This window comes from Adiantum capillus-veneris, chromosome 16, assembly GCF_014529385.1.
Source record: "Adiantum capillus-veneris isolate H3 chromosome 16, ASM1452938v2, whole genome shotgun sequence".
Classification (NCBI taxonomy): domain Eukaryota; kingdom Viridiplantae; phylum Streptophyta; class Polypodiopsida; order Polypodiales; family Pteridaceae; genus Adiantum; species Adiantum capillus-veneris.
The window spans coordinates 70,826,249-70,841,335 of NC_140946.1; the positions used below are offsets into that span (position 1 = coordinate 70,826,249).

The following is a 15,087-nucleotide window of genomic DNA, read 5'->3' on the forward strand; positions in this document are numbered from 1 at the left end:
TGACGTATTTTTTGTGTACCATCAAATTCTCCACAAAAATAGATTATACTTGCATTACAAAGTCTTCATATTAGATTAATTATAAAATTTTGACATCATAAATTTTCTTTATAATTAATTATTCAAAGTACTAAATATTGCAATCAACTTGTTTGATTGCTACAATATTGCTAATTTTAAGGCAAGTAATATTGACTTTTCAAGGCAAGGAAAATAACTGAGTACCACTCACATTTTCTCTCTCAAAGAACTTTCTTTTGCCATGATTATGTTGTAACGTCGGGGGAAAGGGGGGCACTATATAGTCATGTTAATATATCACGTGAGTTCCATCGAAGTTTTTTTTTTTAAAATCCTAAAAAGTTAAGCAATCTAACAAAGATACATTAACAAGAGTATTTTTTAATCCATTTGGAAAAAAATATGTTAATTCACCAAAGAAGAGGGATCAATCGATCTATTCATGTCAACAATTTAACGGAGGGATTTTTAAGTATCCTACAAGCGCATGTTATATAGAAAGATTCTCCTAGGGTGTAACTTCACAATATTTTATAGGAAATCATTTATTTTGTAATGTATATATGATGAACTCAAAGCACTTCTTCTTTTAACAAACTTTTGCAATATTGAAATTGAATAAAATGTAGTCATAGAACATATAATTATAATAAATTCTATTTTTTAAAGGCAAAGCCAAATTATTAAACATCACCTACATTTCTTTCCTCAAAGCATCAAGTGTTTCTTTTGCCATGATTATGATGTAATGCCACAATATTTTTGTAGAATCTCATCACATCTTCCAATAACTTTTTAGATTGTAATCATAAGAGAAACAACTCCAAGCCCTTTTTGTGCATTTTGAAATCTCCATGAAAATGACAAAGTTATCAATGCCTTATTAAAGAGAAGGTGACTATCTTCTTCAAGCCATCCTCGTCATCTCGTGCATTGGTATTTTGCTCCTTTTTGGGTGTCAAGGAAGAGCCTTCATGAAGAAAACAATCACTCCTACAAAAGACCAAAAACAAAAATAAATATTTCTCTTTATTGCTTCAAAAAACTCTCCTACATTAGGGACCTTACAATAGCGGACCAAAACAAGGCCATGGTATATTGACTTTGCCCAAAACTACTGTCAATTAGGTTCTCAAATATGTGGTGATTTCCAAGAAAAAATCACAAATAGGCTCTCAAATCCATAGTTATTTAAAAAAAAACTTGTATGAGAGAGAGAGAGAGAGAGAGAGAGAGAGAGAGAGAGAGAGAGAGAGAACTTATCTCCTTTGTTGGTAATATGAGCAAAAAGAACTTGTTGGCTTCAAAATATAATAACTACCACAACCAAACAATCATGATCACATGCATAGCATAGAGACAAAGTATGGGTGCATGATTTTAGAAAAAGAAAAGCATGAATCTATCAAAGATGCTCATTTTCAAACCGAAATTAAATGGTCTGGAGAGAGGTGGTGGGCGGCTAAAATCTGCACGTTGGCAATGTTCGCGAGCTCTAGATGGGAGCCATGCCACTCGGCTTTAGTGAGCTGCTAACCGCCTTGCGTTGGGTCTATAAAGGAGGAGGAGGAGGGCCAGGCAGACGGGATCGGAATCTCTATGTGTGTGTGTGTGTGTTGTAGGGTGAGCAGGCTAGTGGGGGCATGGACGGGAGGCTAGGAGAGGGTGTGCAGAGGAGGGGGTGACATGGACTCGAGCAAATTCAGTACGGAGGTTGTTTGCTAGTCTGTGTATGTTGCGCGTCAGCAGGCCATCTCTCCGCACAAATTTTTTTCTATTGCTATGTGCGCATGTGAGCAGGGCTTGTGCACATGAGGGTTGCAGAGAGGAGAGGAGAGGGAGGGCGGGGGAGGAGACACATTGGGGGGGGGATATGCGGGGTATCCTACTAATTAATGGGATTTTATTTTATGTTTGCTAGTAGTATAGATATGTAGAGTAAGCCATATAAAATGAGAAATTCTATCAATTAATATTTACCCCTCTCCATATTTCATCCTACCCTATAACATCTCTCACTCAAAATCTTGAGGCAATTGCAATCCCTTCACCCCCATCACTTACCTACTTGAACATACACATCCACACCAATGCCACTACATGTGTGATGATAATCTTGCCTTGTTTAAAACAAGGCACAAAGCCCTTTGCATGAAGTTGTTAATTACCAGTAAAATTTAAATCTTCGATAATGATGTAGCTAAAATACATAGGAAACTAGCCTACAAGATTTGGTAACACGACAAAAAAATGGATAGCTCTTTATGGATAATGTATTTTCTTGGTTTTGAGCTAAATGAAGAGGTGGAGTAGTAATTGTAGAGCTTTCTAGTGTGTCAAATGTGAAGATCCCATCATACTTAAAATACACTCTTTGTACCCATATGTTGTCACTGCTATTGAAATGCTTGGAAAAACAATTAAGATGGCCCTTGTCATGTAGCATGTAACGATTGTGACAAGGTTGACCGCCCTCCAGCCATAAGAGCCAAGAGGATATGGCTCAAGTAGAAAACCTGCTCAACATAGTGCTCCGATGACCAAACCAATGTGGACAACATGCCATACTCTTATATAAGGTCCGCAAATGAGAGGCAAGCCTCATTCGCTCGAAGGCTGGGTGGAGAGCTGACGACCTAGCCCTCCTATGTAGGTACCCTCGTATTGGCATAAAGGTAATCTAACATTGGTATAGTTTCAATCCGGAGAGCTTTGACCACTACCCTTCATCACCTTTGATAGCTACGGCTTCAAAGGGGGGCAACAAACTTTGTCAGGGGGAGAAGTATGCTAACTACTCCATTGACGATAGGTACTTACTCTACAAAAATAGAATGTGCGTACCAATTGTTGGTGATTTTTGGGTCTACATTCTTAAAGAAAATCATGATAGCCAATGTGCAGGTCATCCCAAGGCTTAATAGATCTATGCACTAGTTAACAAAAAATTTTATTGGCCTATTTTATTTAGGGACGTTTAAGACTTATGCGTTGCAATGCAATAACTAGCAGGTCAATAAACATGAGCATCTCAAGGTTGGGGGACTACTCTAGATTCCTCAAGGGAAATGGAAAAACATTTCCACAGAATTCAATACTGGTTTACCCAAGACAACTAGTCGAGGTAATGGCTGATGTGGATGGTAGTGCACGGGTTAACCAAAATGACATTTTATAGCCACAAAAAGAATGGTTAAAATGACAACGTTGTCTAAAATGTTTGATGTTCAACATATCTACACGATATATGGTCTACCCACATATATAGTGTGAAATAGAGAGACCATTTAATAGCCACTCTTGGAGAGATGTCTTCAAAAAGCTAGATAATATCTTTTGTATGAGTACATCGGATCATCTATAGTCTGATGATCAAACCAGAAGAGTTATCCAAATCCTAGAGGACCTTGCATTCTTATGTAAGTAAGAAGTAGTGTGGCTGAGAAGAGTACTTACCAATTTTGGAATTTTCTTACAACGTTTCCAAACATTCAGCAATGTGATTTACACCATTCATGTTGATGCATGATTTCGAGTAAAGATCTCCTATCGCTGTAGGCCTAGAAAAGGAGAAGATTCAATCTTTCAAGATTTTCTTTGAAGATATGAATGATATGCTGAAGGTAACAAAGGAAAACATTCATAGTGCACAGGATGGTGCTCGGATGTATGCTGATAAGGATGAAGAAAAGTTACCTCTATAGAAGGTGACTTTGTATTCCTAAAAGTTCTTGCGAAGTCGGAAACTATGGAAATGAGAAAGTGTGAAATTTTCTCAATGTACTATGGTCCTTTTAAAGTTATGAAGAAAATTGGGGCGTAGCCTACAATCTTGAGTTACCAGAGAGTTCTCAAATTCACGCTGTCTTTCATATGAGTAAAGTAAAGGAACCAGTTCATGGGTTGGAGAATGTAGTTTCTCCATTCAACTTGATAGAACCACCAAAGATATCTCATGCACTAACAATCTTTTATAATAAACATAATTCACTCCCTATATAAACCAATTCATAAAACAAGGCAATGAAATTTTCAATACAATTACACAATTGAGGACTACTTGTACCCAATCAAAGATTGTAGCCCCCTTATGCATCCAATTCAATATATAAAAGCTAATTTCACCCAATTAAGGATTATAGCTCTCATATTGTGCAGTGGCAATGTATATCAATTCAAATCTATGATGGTGAAAACTGCAAGACTTCAAGGATCTTTATATACCCAGTGCGTCAACATGGAACCTTGCAGTGCGGTTGCCATGAAATTTCCCGATGTTTTTTGTGAGGGCACAAACTCTTTATAAAAGGCGGGTAATGTCATGTAGCTTGTAACGGCTATGACAAGGTCGACCACCCTCTGATCGTAGAGCTGAGAGGACGGAGTTCAGGGAGAAAGAGACAGCTTGATCGGAGTTCCTGAGTGATTGGATGAATGTGGATGGCAGGCCACTCTCTTATATAAGGTCCAAGAATGAGGGGTAAGCCTCATTCTCTTGAAGGCCGGGTGGAGAGCTAACAACCTAACCCTCCTAGTCAGGTACACATTACGGTATTCTAACATTCCTAATTAATTCCTTATTACAATAATGTTGTTTGCCTCTATACTTAGTGTATTTTCTCTTGCTAATGTAAAAGCATGACTAAGTGTACTAACAAACCCTACTTTGTGTTATGATGATTGTTGCACAAGGTAAACCAAAAACTGGGTCATGGGTAGGTCTTGATGTAAGAAGTTAGTGCCACAATCCCATTAAATTTATGATCTGAGAACCATTAGTTTATTGAGATCAGGGCACTAGCTTTGTAAAATTTATCCCTATTTTCATGACATTATTTTGAAAATATGAATGCAACAAAAATATTGCAATCTTTTTTAATCTTCGTATCCCAATCTCCAAGAAATAAATTAAACAACTGAATTCATGAACTAATTGTAAAGAAATCAGTCGGCATAAGAAAAGAATCAAATTATCAATAAGTTAAAAAATCTTCAACTTTGATTTAAATTTCTGTGAAAGATCATTGTATTGATCTTCCAATGAGTTGTGAGTGTGCCTTTGAATGTCACTCGGAGGTGAAACTCTGGTCACAAATCTATGAACACATCATCATTACCATTAGCATGACCTACATGTAAAAGCTTCTTAAGCCTAGAGACTTAACTATACAAACTCATAAGTGTAATATGTGCTCATCGCATGGAGATCGAGTTTCCTTGGAGCCCCAACCTCACTCACATTCACTCCCTATCAAAATGAGAAGGTGAAGTGAAACTTGATAGACTAGTGAGGCAATATGTTGGTGTGACTCAATCCAAATAAGAGTGCTAAAGGGACCTAGACTTAGCAAAGGGCCATTTTAGTCCACGTACGAGACTGCCTGAAGTGTCTCGAGTGTCCAGGCACCCAAAAGTAAGCATATACAAACTACGATGCATCAATAAGTTGAATTAGATTGATTATGTACGTGACATTTGAAGTTAATAGTCTGGGTGAAAGCATGAATCGGTTGTTTTCCTGTTTTTCAATAGGAAGGGTAAAATTTTTGCAAAATCAATTCTAAATTTTCTCCCATTAAAGAGCTTTCTAGTGATATATAACATGCCCTAGACTTCTTTATTTTGGTCAAAGACTTCCAAAAATAGCGATGTTCCGGACACAACTTTTGTGTACCCACGCATGCTTTCACCCTCCCCTTGTTGACCCATCTTGGATGGACCATCATACTTTACAATGCTTACTGTTGGATTGTCTGCATAAAAATGCAATTTAGGCAGTGGTCACATAGTGTTATCTATTAATTTTTGAAATAACTGTGTACCTTGCATAGTCACAAGTCCACTGATTATAATTATTTGTCTTATATGCAGCTATGCAAGTCCTCTTGTAGCTAGGCTATGCCGATTTTGGCATAGTTGTATGAGCTATATATTAATGAGTGGTGCACGCATGGCCAAGCCCTTAAACTAAAGTTGTTCCTATAACACCATAATATAAGCTTATGATGTAAGCTTTAAATTGCCACCATAATCACAAGAGGTTTTGGACAGATTCTCACAAGAATTCCCACTTTATGACTTAACTCAACATCATGAGCTTCTGTGAGAGAGGCACGACATACCTAGCTAGGTACGATTGGGGGCAGGGGACCGCCGGCGGCCCGGTGGGGGGGCCGGGGGTCCCCTGCCCCAATCGTACCTAGCTAGGTATGCGGTGCCTCCCGAGCAGAAGCTCATGATGTTATGCACTGTATGAAAAACATTGAAAAAGGCACCCTTTTCCTATATGAGAAAATTTCTAAATCTTCTTGTGAATATAAGCCAACTCAACTTTTGCTATATATACTTAATTGCAAGTGTTATCACGTAATTTCAAAATAGATTAGGCGTTTGAAACTAACCTGTTGGGTGTCGAATCAGCTTCGTGGAGTTCATATGTTGAAGCTTCCTCCGTCTCTACCTCACAGTGATGATTGTGCTCAACAATTGGGTCAAAAGGGCGCAACCCTCCGCTCCCTGCACAACTACTCGCATTGACATCGAGTATGGCCGATCCTTCAACGTCAGGCTGCGCATCGGGTTGAATATAATTTGAGAAAACCCAAACATTTGGTGGTCCAAAGTCACTTATAATTTGGCTGGTGCCGCCTAAGCTCCCAGAATTAGTGCTAATCAGACTCGGATTAGCAGCAATATGTGAGTGCAAGGTATTTATTTGATTGCTTTGTTCTAAGAAAAAGATCTGGCTCCGCGCTCGGACAAGCTCCAACTGCAAATCATCCACCTGGTTCTGTAGAATGGAGATCAAGCCCAAGCATCCATGGACAGGGTCTCGCTCCCACGCATCCGCCTCGTAGACAATGGACTTGATGGCGTCGGCCTTCAAGGAAGGCGTAACCTGCCGGAGAATTCGGAGCACGTTGCTGACTCCAAAGAGACGATGAACGTTGAGGAACTGCTTTGGCTGATCGGGTGGGAAGTAGGGTGCCAGAGGGCAGTCGGGGGTGCATTTGCGCCGCTGATATTTGCATGCTGCGCAGGCCTGAGTACTGCTAATTGTACTCATTAATTAATCTGTGTGTTTACAATTAATGACTGCGCATCAACAAACTGATGAGGGTATTGCATGCCCAGGTCTATATTCATAAAATCACCATTAAATATTCAGAAATCTGACGCCATCAGTTAATCACTGCACTGTATATACTACGGATTCAGTGCGATCGATTTACCTGGAAAACCAGGCTGCTCATAGCCTGCTACTGCCGCAGATGAACGAGAAGAACACCACATAGGTTATTTGTATTCGATATTATATAACAGAATTTGCACCCAAATTGGAAGGTGGGTTTACGTGTGTGTGTGTGTGTGTTAGAGAGAGAGAGAGAGAGAGAGGTTTGTGTGTGTGAGAGAGCGGAGAGGGAGTTCGCGGCAAGGGCAAGGTAAGAGGGGGGCAAGGGTGGCGGTGCTGTGATTAAGCCAGCCATTGAGGCGCAAGCTACGATCGACATCTGGCCAGCCGCCTCCTCTCTAGGCTCTCTCTCTCTCTTTCTCTCTCTCTCTCTCTCTCTCTCAGCACGTGACCCATTTACCCAATTCCAAATGTTTCTCAAGACCTAAAGCCCCTTCACACGCGAGGCCAAAACGACATTTTGCCACATCGATGACATTTCTTTGTACGTGCATTGCGATTCAATCAAAGTAGCCGTTCTCAATCAAGTTGAAATTGAAAAATGGTAACGGAACAACGTCCAACAAAATAAACTATCTTATGCGATCCACCTCATTAGAACAATTGCTTAATGAGCAGATTGAGACCCTTATTTGTGCCATATGCAAGCCGAAGTTTTGATGGCTATCTCACAATAATGGCATATTACTACATGCAATAAATCAAACTAGAAGCTTGAAAAACCCCTTACAAATTGAGCCCACATTCTATCCTCAATTGTTGCCCAACAGTCACTCCGAAGGCAATGCAACGCCCCAACCTCCACTCATGCCCTCATAGCATCTCTCTGTTGGATCCATCTATCGAGGGAGTCATGTGCCTTGTCCTTTAATGCCTAGCTCCAATCCTATTTGTGTATCCATTTTGGCTTATCCAATCTTTGTATGTAGCCAATGAACATCCAGATAGCTATGTTTCATGTGTTATTAATGCAATTGGGTCATCACATCCCGGGTAGAGAATTGATAACAAGGGAAGGCACAAGGATATCATAGTGAACCTTCTTTGACTTTTCTTGTTTCTTCTAAGGGTGCATAATGGTGTACTAGAAGATCAAGTGGCAAAGGTCATGCATGCAAATTTGAAACATTTCCAGTTCTCATCCATGTTTACATCACCTAAGCGGGGGTTTATACTATCCCTCCAATCGACCTCTACTATAGTGGCAGTAGGCATGTATGGGGTCTCTGCAAAAATCTTATGTGGTTTTTTTAATGAAGTGGGTTGTATAGGAGTGTTGATTTCAACTCAAGTGATGATTGGCTTGACATTTGTCAAGTAGCCTACTCAAATTTAGCTATCACCCTGCAATGGATTGGGCCGGCTCATTCCATTGCAAGTCTCATCTACAAAACCAAACAGCTGTCTATGAATTTTATTATCTTAAAAGGCACTCAACTAGATTGAAAAGCCAAAAAACCCAATGAAAACACTGTCAAGTTGAGATTAAAGAATTACTTGGATCTGCAACCAATTGGAGAGAGCTCCCACTCCTTGTTTGCTACTTGTTTGGCCTTCAATAAATCCTCATGTAGCCAACTATAACTCATGAAAGAGAGCACGGGCACAAGCTTGTTGGGGTAGTGCGCTAAAGATTTCTCACCCCTTCTAAAAGCATGTCATGCATCCTCTCTCTGCTTTGCATCCTTATATTGGTGAAGCCACTTCTTCATCTTCGGGGTTGTGTAGCACACAAAAGCACTTGATCTTTTGTGCTAGTTCCATACACCTTCTCTTATGTGCTAGTTCCATACACCTTCTCTTATCCATGCCAAGCCCCACCATGAGACTCAAACCAAGAATTCATCATCAATTCGTTTTTTGCCACAATGTGTCATCATTGCTATCAACTTTGAGAGCCAATAAGTTACAAATTGCATGTGAAAAATGTAACCCTAGAATCAACCCTGTGATTGCAAGAACATGTCTTAGAAGTTTCACATCCCTTGGATGCTTGAAATTAATTCTCCTAGATAAAAAAAGGAAGCTCATAGCTAGGGCATGCTTGCATCATAGAGTTGATAAGGTTGCATGGAAATATTGGCAACAAAATATCACAAACCATGGTTATACCATGCATGCAATGAAAACTTTTGGGTCAAAAAATTGATATACAATATGCTCACATGTTATGATCAAGACACATAAACTAGAGAAAGTTGCATCAAGAAAGGAAATTATATGTCCTTTAGATGTGATCAGCAATAGCTTGCACACCCTTTCATGCTAAGGGATATGAAATAAACATGAAAATATTTGAAATTAAAAATTCCTTCGATTGAACCGACATGATAGGTACTATATTATAGCTGCCCCCTCTTCCCGGAGTTCTTAGCCTCAGCCCCTACGAGTGAGATTTCACGATGCATGAATTCTTCATTTTTCTAATTCCCAAAACTTCAAAACATAGGTGACATGCTTTTAAAAAAAAATAAGTCTATCGCATGTCCTAGGACCCAACATCCATCCAATATAACCCTCCCCTCAAGGTTGTATCACATTATTGGCGTCCGTGGGAGGGTTAATCCTGATGTGGGTCTCAAACTCACTCTATTGTCTACACATGCTAGCTCCCTAGGTTTTCTTGTCTGTCTTGGCCAACCTCTCATTAGAAGATAGCTCATTAGGTGGAAATTTCTTACAAAAGAAATTTTTTGATTCCCAAGAAGCATCTCTAAGAGGTAGACCTTTCCAGGCAACCACTTTTTATGCCTATCTAGCATCTTATCTGGATTATGATCATAATCTTGTTATTTCTGTAAAGTAAGAGTATCATTCAACAAGTTATCATCTTTGCCAATAAATTGCTTTAATTTATTGACATGAAACACTAGATGAAATGGACACTATGGATGCTCACGTCAATCCCTCATCAAAAGCTTCCTATATCACGTGTGTTCAAGTGATTATTAATTATATCCCAATTTACATGTTATATTTACACTATAGGCCTATTTAAAGAAACCCCACCCCCTCTAACATATATATAAAAGGTATATATTTTAGTATTAACAATCCTCGGGGTTAACTCAAGTGATATGATACATGTTTTGAAAAGTGATTGCCTAGTTATGGATAAAACTCCAATCAATGGGATATGTTACTAAGCTTTATAATGATCTTCAAAGGACCACAATACCTTGAAGAGAACTTATGAACTTCTTGGTCAACAAAGAATACCAGCAGTAGTATGTAAATTAAGAGACTTTCCAAATAAACTACAATTTGAACTACTGGTAAAATCAATTATTTGCTTCAATTGAACATCAAAACTTTCTCATTGCACACTAGTCTACTCAAAAGGGAAACTTTTTTTTTTTTTGGGGTAAAACTTACAAAGGTGAGTAAATTATATTAACAACCACAAAAATGGAACAGATTAATTGACACCGCTTTAAGTGATAAAAGGGACACTCATCTCACAAAAGAATGATCATAGGGGCTACTATGAAAGAGCTATATTGAAAAAAAACCATTAGCTGAATCACAAAAGATCTAGAAATTCAAATCTTAATGCAATGCCAATCTGTGGTGCTAGAACGGGTGCTGCCCATGCTAAAATAACTCCCACCTTTTTGCAATCCACCTTGATTCTTTCATCAGAAATGATATGGCCCAAGTACCTTAACCCAATCATACACAAGAAGGTTTTCTCCGCATTGGCATACAAAGCAATCTCTCTCAAAACTTGAAAGATATCAAATTAAATGTGGCTCATCTTCTTGCATAATTTTGCATAAATTAGCTCCGTTATCAACAAAATTAATTGCAAAATGATATATGAACCATCAATTAGCGTCGTAAAGGTGTTGAGCATTAGTTAAACTAAAAGGCATGAGTAAGTTCAATATAAAAAAATTATGCATATATAGCATCATATAGAGAAACTTCACTAACTTTTCCAACAAAGACACTAGATAGTGTCTATTGCGTGTGCACAAACCCTTTTCATGGATAGGATGGGATTAGAAATCATTGTTAGACAACAAAAGTTTCACTTTAAGCATGATGTGATTAGGATGCATGTCAACAAGGGAAATGCAAGTTGCAACTTTTGGCTCGTGACACCTATAATGAGCTATAAGTACTTGATATGAAATTGATTGTGCGTCCTTGGAACAAAAGCATGCAAGTACAAAGGCAAAGCTAGTGAAAAGCTTTTGCGTGAATGGAGCAAGTCATAGTTGGCATGTCTCAAGCCTCAATTGGATTAAGACATTACATTTGCTATCGTAAGCCCTTGAAGATAGATTATGGCTTATAAATCAAACCCTAACTTATAGTAAACTTACAATGCCATTACCTTTACACCTAAGATTTTCTCACTCTTTTCAACCCAACCCTAACGGCTTTTCTTATGATGATGTCAAAGCAATGATGACATCATGGTGGCTAAACTCATACTCTTAGCACGAAGCCTTTTACTTTTGAAATAGCAAGTGGAGCAAGTACATATTTTAGACACATGGTACTTTTTAAGTCAAAAAATGGACTATTCTATTGAGTACTAATTCCTTGTTTTTATGATATGGGCCATGGCCCTCTCTTTGTTTTGGACTTGCTCTTAGATGCACTTGGTTAAACAAATGACAAGGCATTTGGGTGGGTTTATTCATTGAACACTTTTCATCCATCATCAATTCAAAAGGCATGCATAAGTCAAGCTTTGTTTTTCTCTTTATACAATTACCATTCAAAAAATAAATAAAAAAATCTCTCATTACATTTTCAAATTTTTTTTGTTAAGCTGTTCAAATTTAAGTAGAAATGTTACTTGCACATTAACTTGATTATGAGACTCAACCTTCAACAGTGGGAATTGAACTTCACAATAAGTTCATGACTCACAGTCACTTCTTCAAAGGTGCACTATTTTTACACTATTTTACCGGCACACTACTATGTGGTTGTGAATAGTAGAACCCAATCATGTAAATTTGGATATGTAAAATCCCATTTGTTGTTATATTAAGCCTTAGGAGTTAACCAAAAATCTGAGTGAATTTTCTTGTGACTATTGGATGCTCTCAAAGCCCAAAACTACGTGTGAAGACTAAAACTAGCTGGGTTTTTTCGATCAAACGGGAACCCTAGTTTTCTAGTCTCATAATAGCAAAATTTCTCCTTTACATCATGTGCACTCATGAAATTAGGAGGAGAACCAGCCCAACACCTACCCAAGGGTGGAATGATCAATCAACAAGGGAGAGCTCAACAACTCAATCCACTTTAGTTTAAGACGCACATAGTCACCTCTCTCTGGAGCTAAGGCTCTAAGGTATGTGGATGTAGTCTTGAAGAAAAGGGTTGTGGATGTATTACAATCCTAATCCAAGTATCTAAAACCCCAATCCTTTGTAGAGTGCCCTCCAGGAAATTCCAGTCAACTCTGTTGTGTGCCTTGTCAAAATCGACAAGCAGTATCACAAGATCCTCTCCTCAGAGATGTGTGAGGACGGAAACCTCCCAAAAGGTGAAGATGTTGTCAATGATACTATGCTCCTTGACAAAACCTGTCTGGGTCTCTCAAGTATTGGCTAAATTCTTAACTCAGAGCCTTTGCTAAGATTTTGCAGGCTGAGTTGAGAATGGTGATGGGCCACCACTACCAAATCTCATCCAAGGATCCTCCCTCCTTGGGGATAAGGTATATGAGACCCTCACTCATGTTGTCAAGCATTCGGGATTTTGGGGAGGCTAGTACCTATTATGAGTACACCATTGATTGTCCTTTTCTATCATGATCATGAACCCAATGAAGGCTAGACCTCATGTTCTTAGAAGGCCTCATCCCCAATTTACTATAGAAAGCGATGCTTGTTTCAAACCATGGAATGCAGGATTAACCCTATGATAAGGAGTATACCGTGCCTATTCTCAAGAGATATTGCGGGGAGTGTCATGTCACTCATTTAGGCCAAAATTACTCACATAAATCCAAGGAAGATAACCCTCCTAAGCCTACTGTTAGGAATTGGATCGTGCTAGCTATGGTGGATGAAAGAGAAACATGGTGCAAGTTTGTGAGTGTGTGTAAGCAAGGTTGTCACTCAAGTGAATTAGGTTCCAAGATAGAATTAGCGTGGTTCTTGAGTATTGACTTAGCTTAGCACAAGCTCACCATAGACAAGCATGTAGTGCAAAATGAAGTTGTTGTTTATTCATTCAAGAAATGAGCTTTAAATAGCTCTACAGCCTTGCTCCACAGTATGTGGGATAAATCCACTCTCCTCTCCTTGACTCACACCTTAGGACAAAGCTCACACTTTACAATCCTCCCCTTGAGATTTGGACTAAGACAAGATACTGAAGATGCATGATCCACACAGGCTAACAAAATCCACATAGGATGGTGGTATCCACACAGGAAAATAAAGTCCACAAAGGATGGTGATATCCACAAAGGATGGTAAAATCCACACAAGAAAAATCCACAAAGGATGGTGATGTCCACACAGGATGATAAGCTGGTATCCACACAGGAAAAAGTCCTCCCCTACAAGTAGAGAGTCTGCATCTTCAAAATGGGTCTTCATAAAAGACAACGCTGCTCTCGTCTTCGTCAATTTTGTCTTCTACTATGTGAGTTGATCCTCTGTCAGGTCTCTTGCCTTCGTTTCTTCTACTGTTGCTTTCAACTGCTTCATGGTCTGACTTCGTATCCTCCCCTCGAACGAGTACTTCTGTCCCCCTTTTTGTGGTACAATCAGGATTTATTCCATGCGTCATAATGACATGCAACAATATGCTAAAATATCCTATGAAAAGGTTTATGCAAAAATTTAATGCTCTCTTCCATCTTGGTCATACTCAAAGAGCCCAAGCATGCGGTGTTTCTCATACACTTTGTCACAAAATCTTCACACATGGAGAGATTTTAGCAATTTGGAGACTCTCCAATGCCAATGTCTATCCCATTACAAAAGCACATAATGTCATCCATGTTGACAAATATAATTACATACATTGCAAGAAATTTGTTGTGCTTGGCTGCAAGATTCAATTTTAATGTTTTCTTATTAAAATGTGAAGTACCTCTTCACTCGAGGTGAAGTCACCCTTCACAGCCTTGAGTTCTTCTTTGATGATTGGAATCTACCTTCGAAGTTGGCTTTGGATGCCTTTGGAGATCCCTTTTAAAAGCTGCTTGAGGCCGCCTTTGAATGCCGGTGTAGAAGCTTTGCAAAACTTTGTTGCAGCTTTAGTGGGAGCAATGCCTTGAGATTTGGAAGCTTTGGATCTCTTGGGATTTCTACTCCGTGGGAGCACGAAACTTGAGGCCCGTAGGAACTCTTGGAAGCTTGAGGCCCTTGAGGCTCTTGAGGCAACGGGCTGTGGGAAAGGGGGCTAATGCAGCCTTGGCTAGGAGCAGCACCGTGGGAGCAGGGGATTAAAAAGCCCTCGAAAATGCCTTGGAGCAGCGCGGGAAGTAGGACCCAACAAGAGCTTTAAGGTAGTGAGGCGCGGGATGGACCTCTTACGGGGTCAGGCAGTTCAGGCAGGCGGGCAGGAACGCCGCGGGATGGCCCGCGAGAGTCGAAGAGAAAAAAGGCACACTGCCGTGGCCATGGGACTCCTCTCCAGTGGACCCGCCAGGCTCAAAAGCCATTTTGCAATGCCGAATGGCGTCCGCCCAGTCTCCCCGAATTAGGCAAGGGTATTTGACCCAGCAACCTCAGTGCCAAGTATAGTATGGCTAAATTGGGCTACCAACAAGCCAATGTACTTGGTTGTGGAAAATCTCCGAAAAAGAAGATCTTAAGCTCAACTCAGCAGAACTTTTCCCACACAAACTCACACACACACACCTACTTTTAGGCAATTTTGAGGATAGC

At 39.5% G+C, this 15,087-nt stretch overlaps 1 protein-coding gene across 3 annotated transcripts; it reads right to left on the bottom strand.

Annotated features, from left to right (window-relative positions):
• Positions 1-647: 647 nt before the first annotated feature.
• On the bottom strand, positions 648-7,402 carry LOC147439251 (protein ASYMMETRIC LEAVES 2-like). 3 transcript variants are annotated; one of them, XM_086485121.1, is made up of 3 exons: positions 7,254-7,402; positions 6,423-7,157; positions 648-1,014 (listed from the first exon to the last, which is right to left on the bottom strand). In XM_086485121.1, exons 2-3 carry the CDS (start codon positions 7,085-7,087, stop codon positions 894-896), a joined length of 786 nt encoding a protein of 261 aa, XP_086341247.1. In that variant the 5' UTR covers positions 7,088-7,157; positions 7,254-7,402; the 3' UTR covers positions 648-893. The 3 variants fall into 3 exon arrangements, with proteins under 3 accessions (XP_086341247.1, XP_086341246.1, XP_086341248.1); XM_086485122.1 differs by adding an exon at positions 3,478-3,581 and having other exon boundaries at positions 878-1,014; positions 6,423-7,397; XM_086485120.1 differs by having other exon boundaries at positions 6,423-7,381.
• Between the last annotated feature and the right edge of the window lie 7,685 nt (positions 7,403-15,087).

Coding starts and splice junctions, on each gene's coding strand:
- LOC147439251 (XM_086485121.1), bottom strand. CDS start 7,087: ATGAGTACAATTAGCAGTACTCAGGCCTGCGCAGCATGCAAATATCAG. Junction 1,015..6,422: donor GCTGATTCGACACCCAACAG/GTTAGTTTCAAA, acceptor GGTCTTTTGTAG/GAGTGATTGTTTTCTTCATG.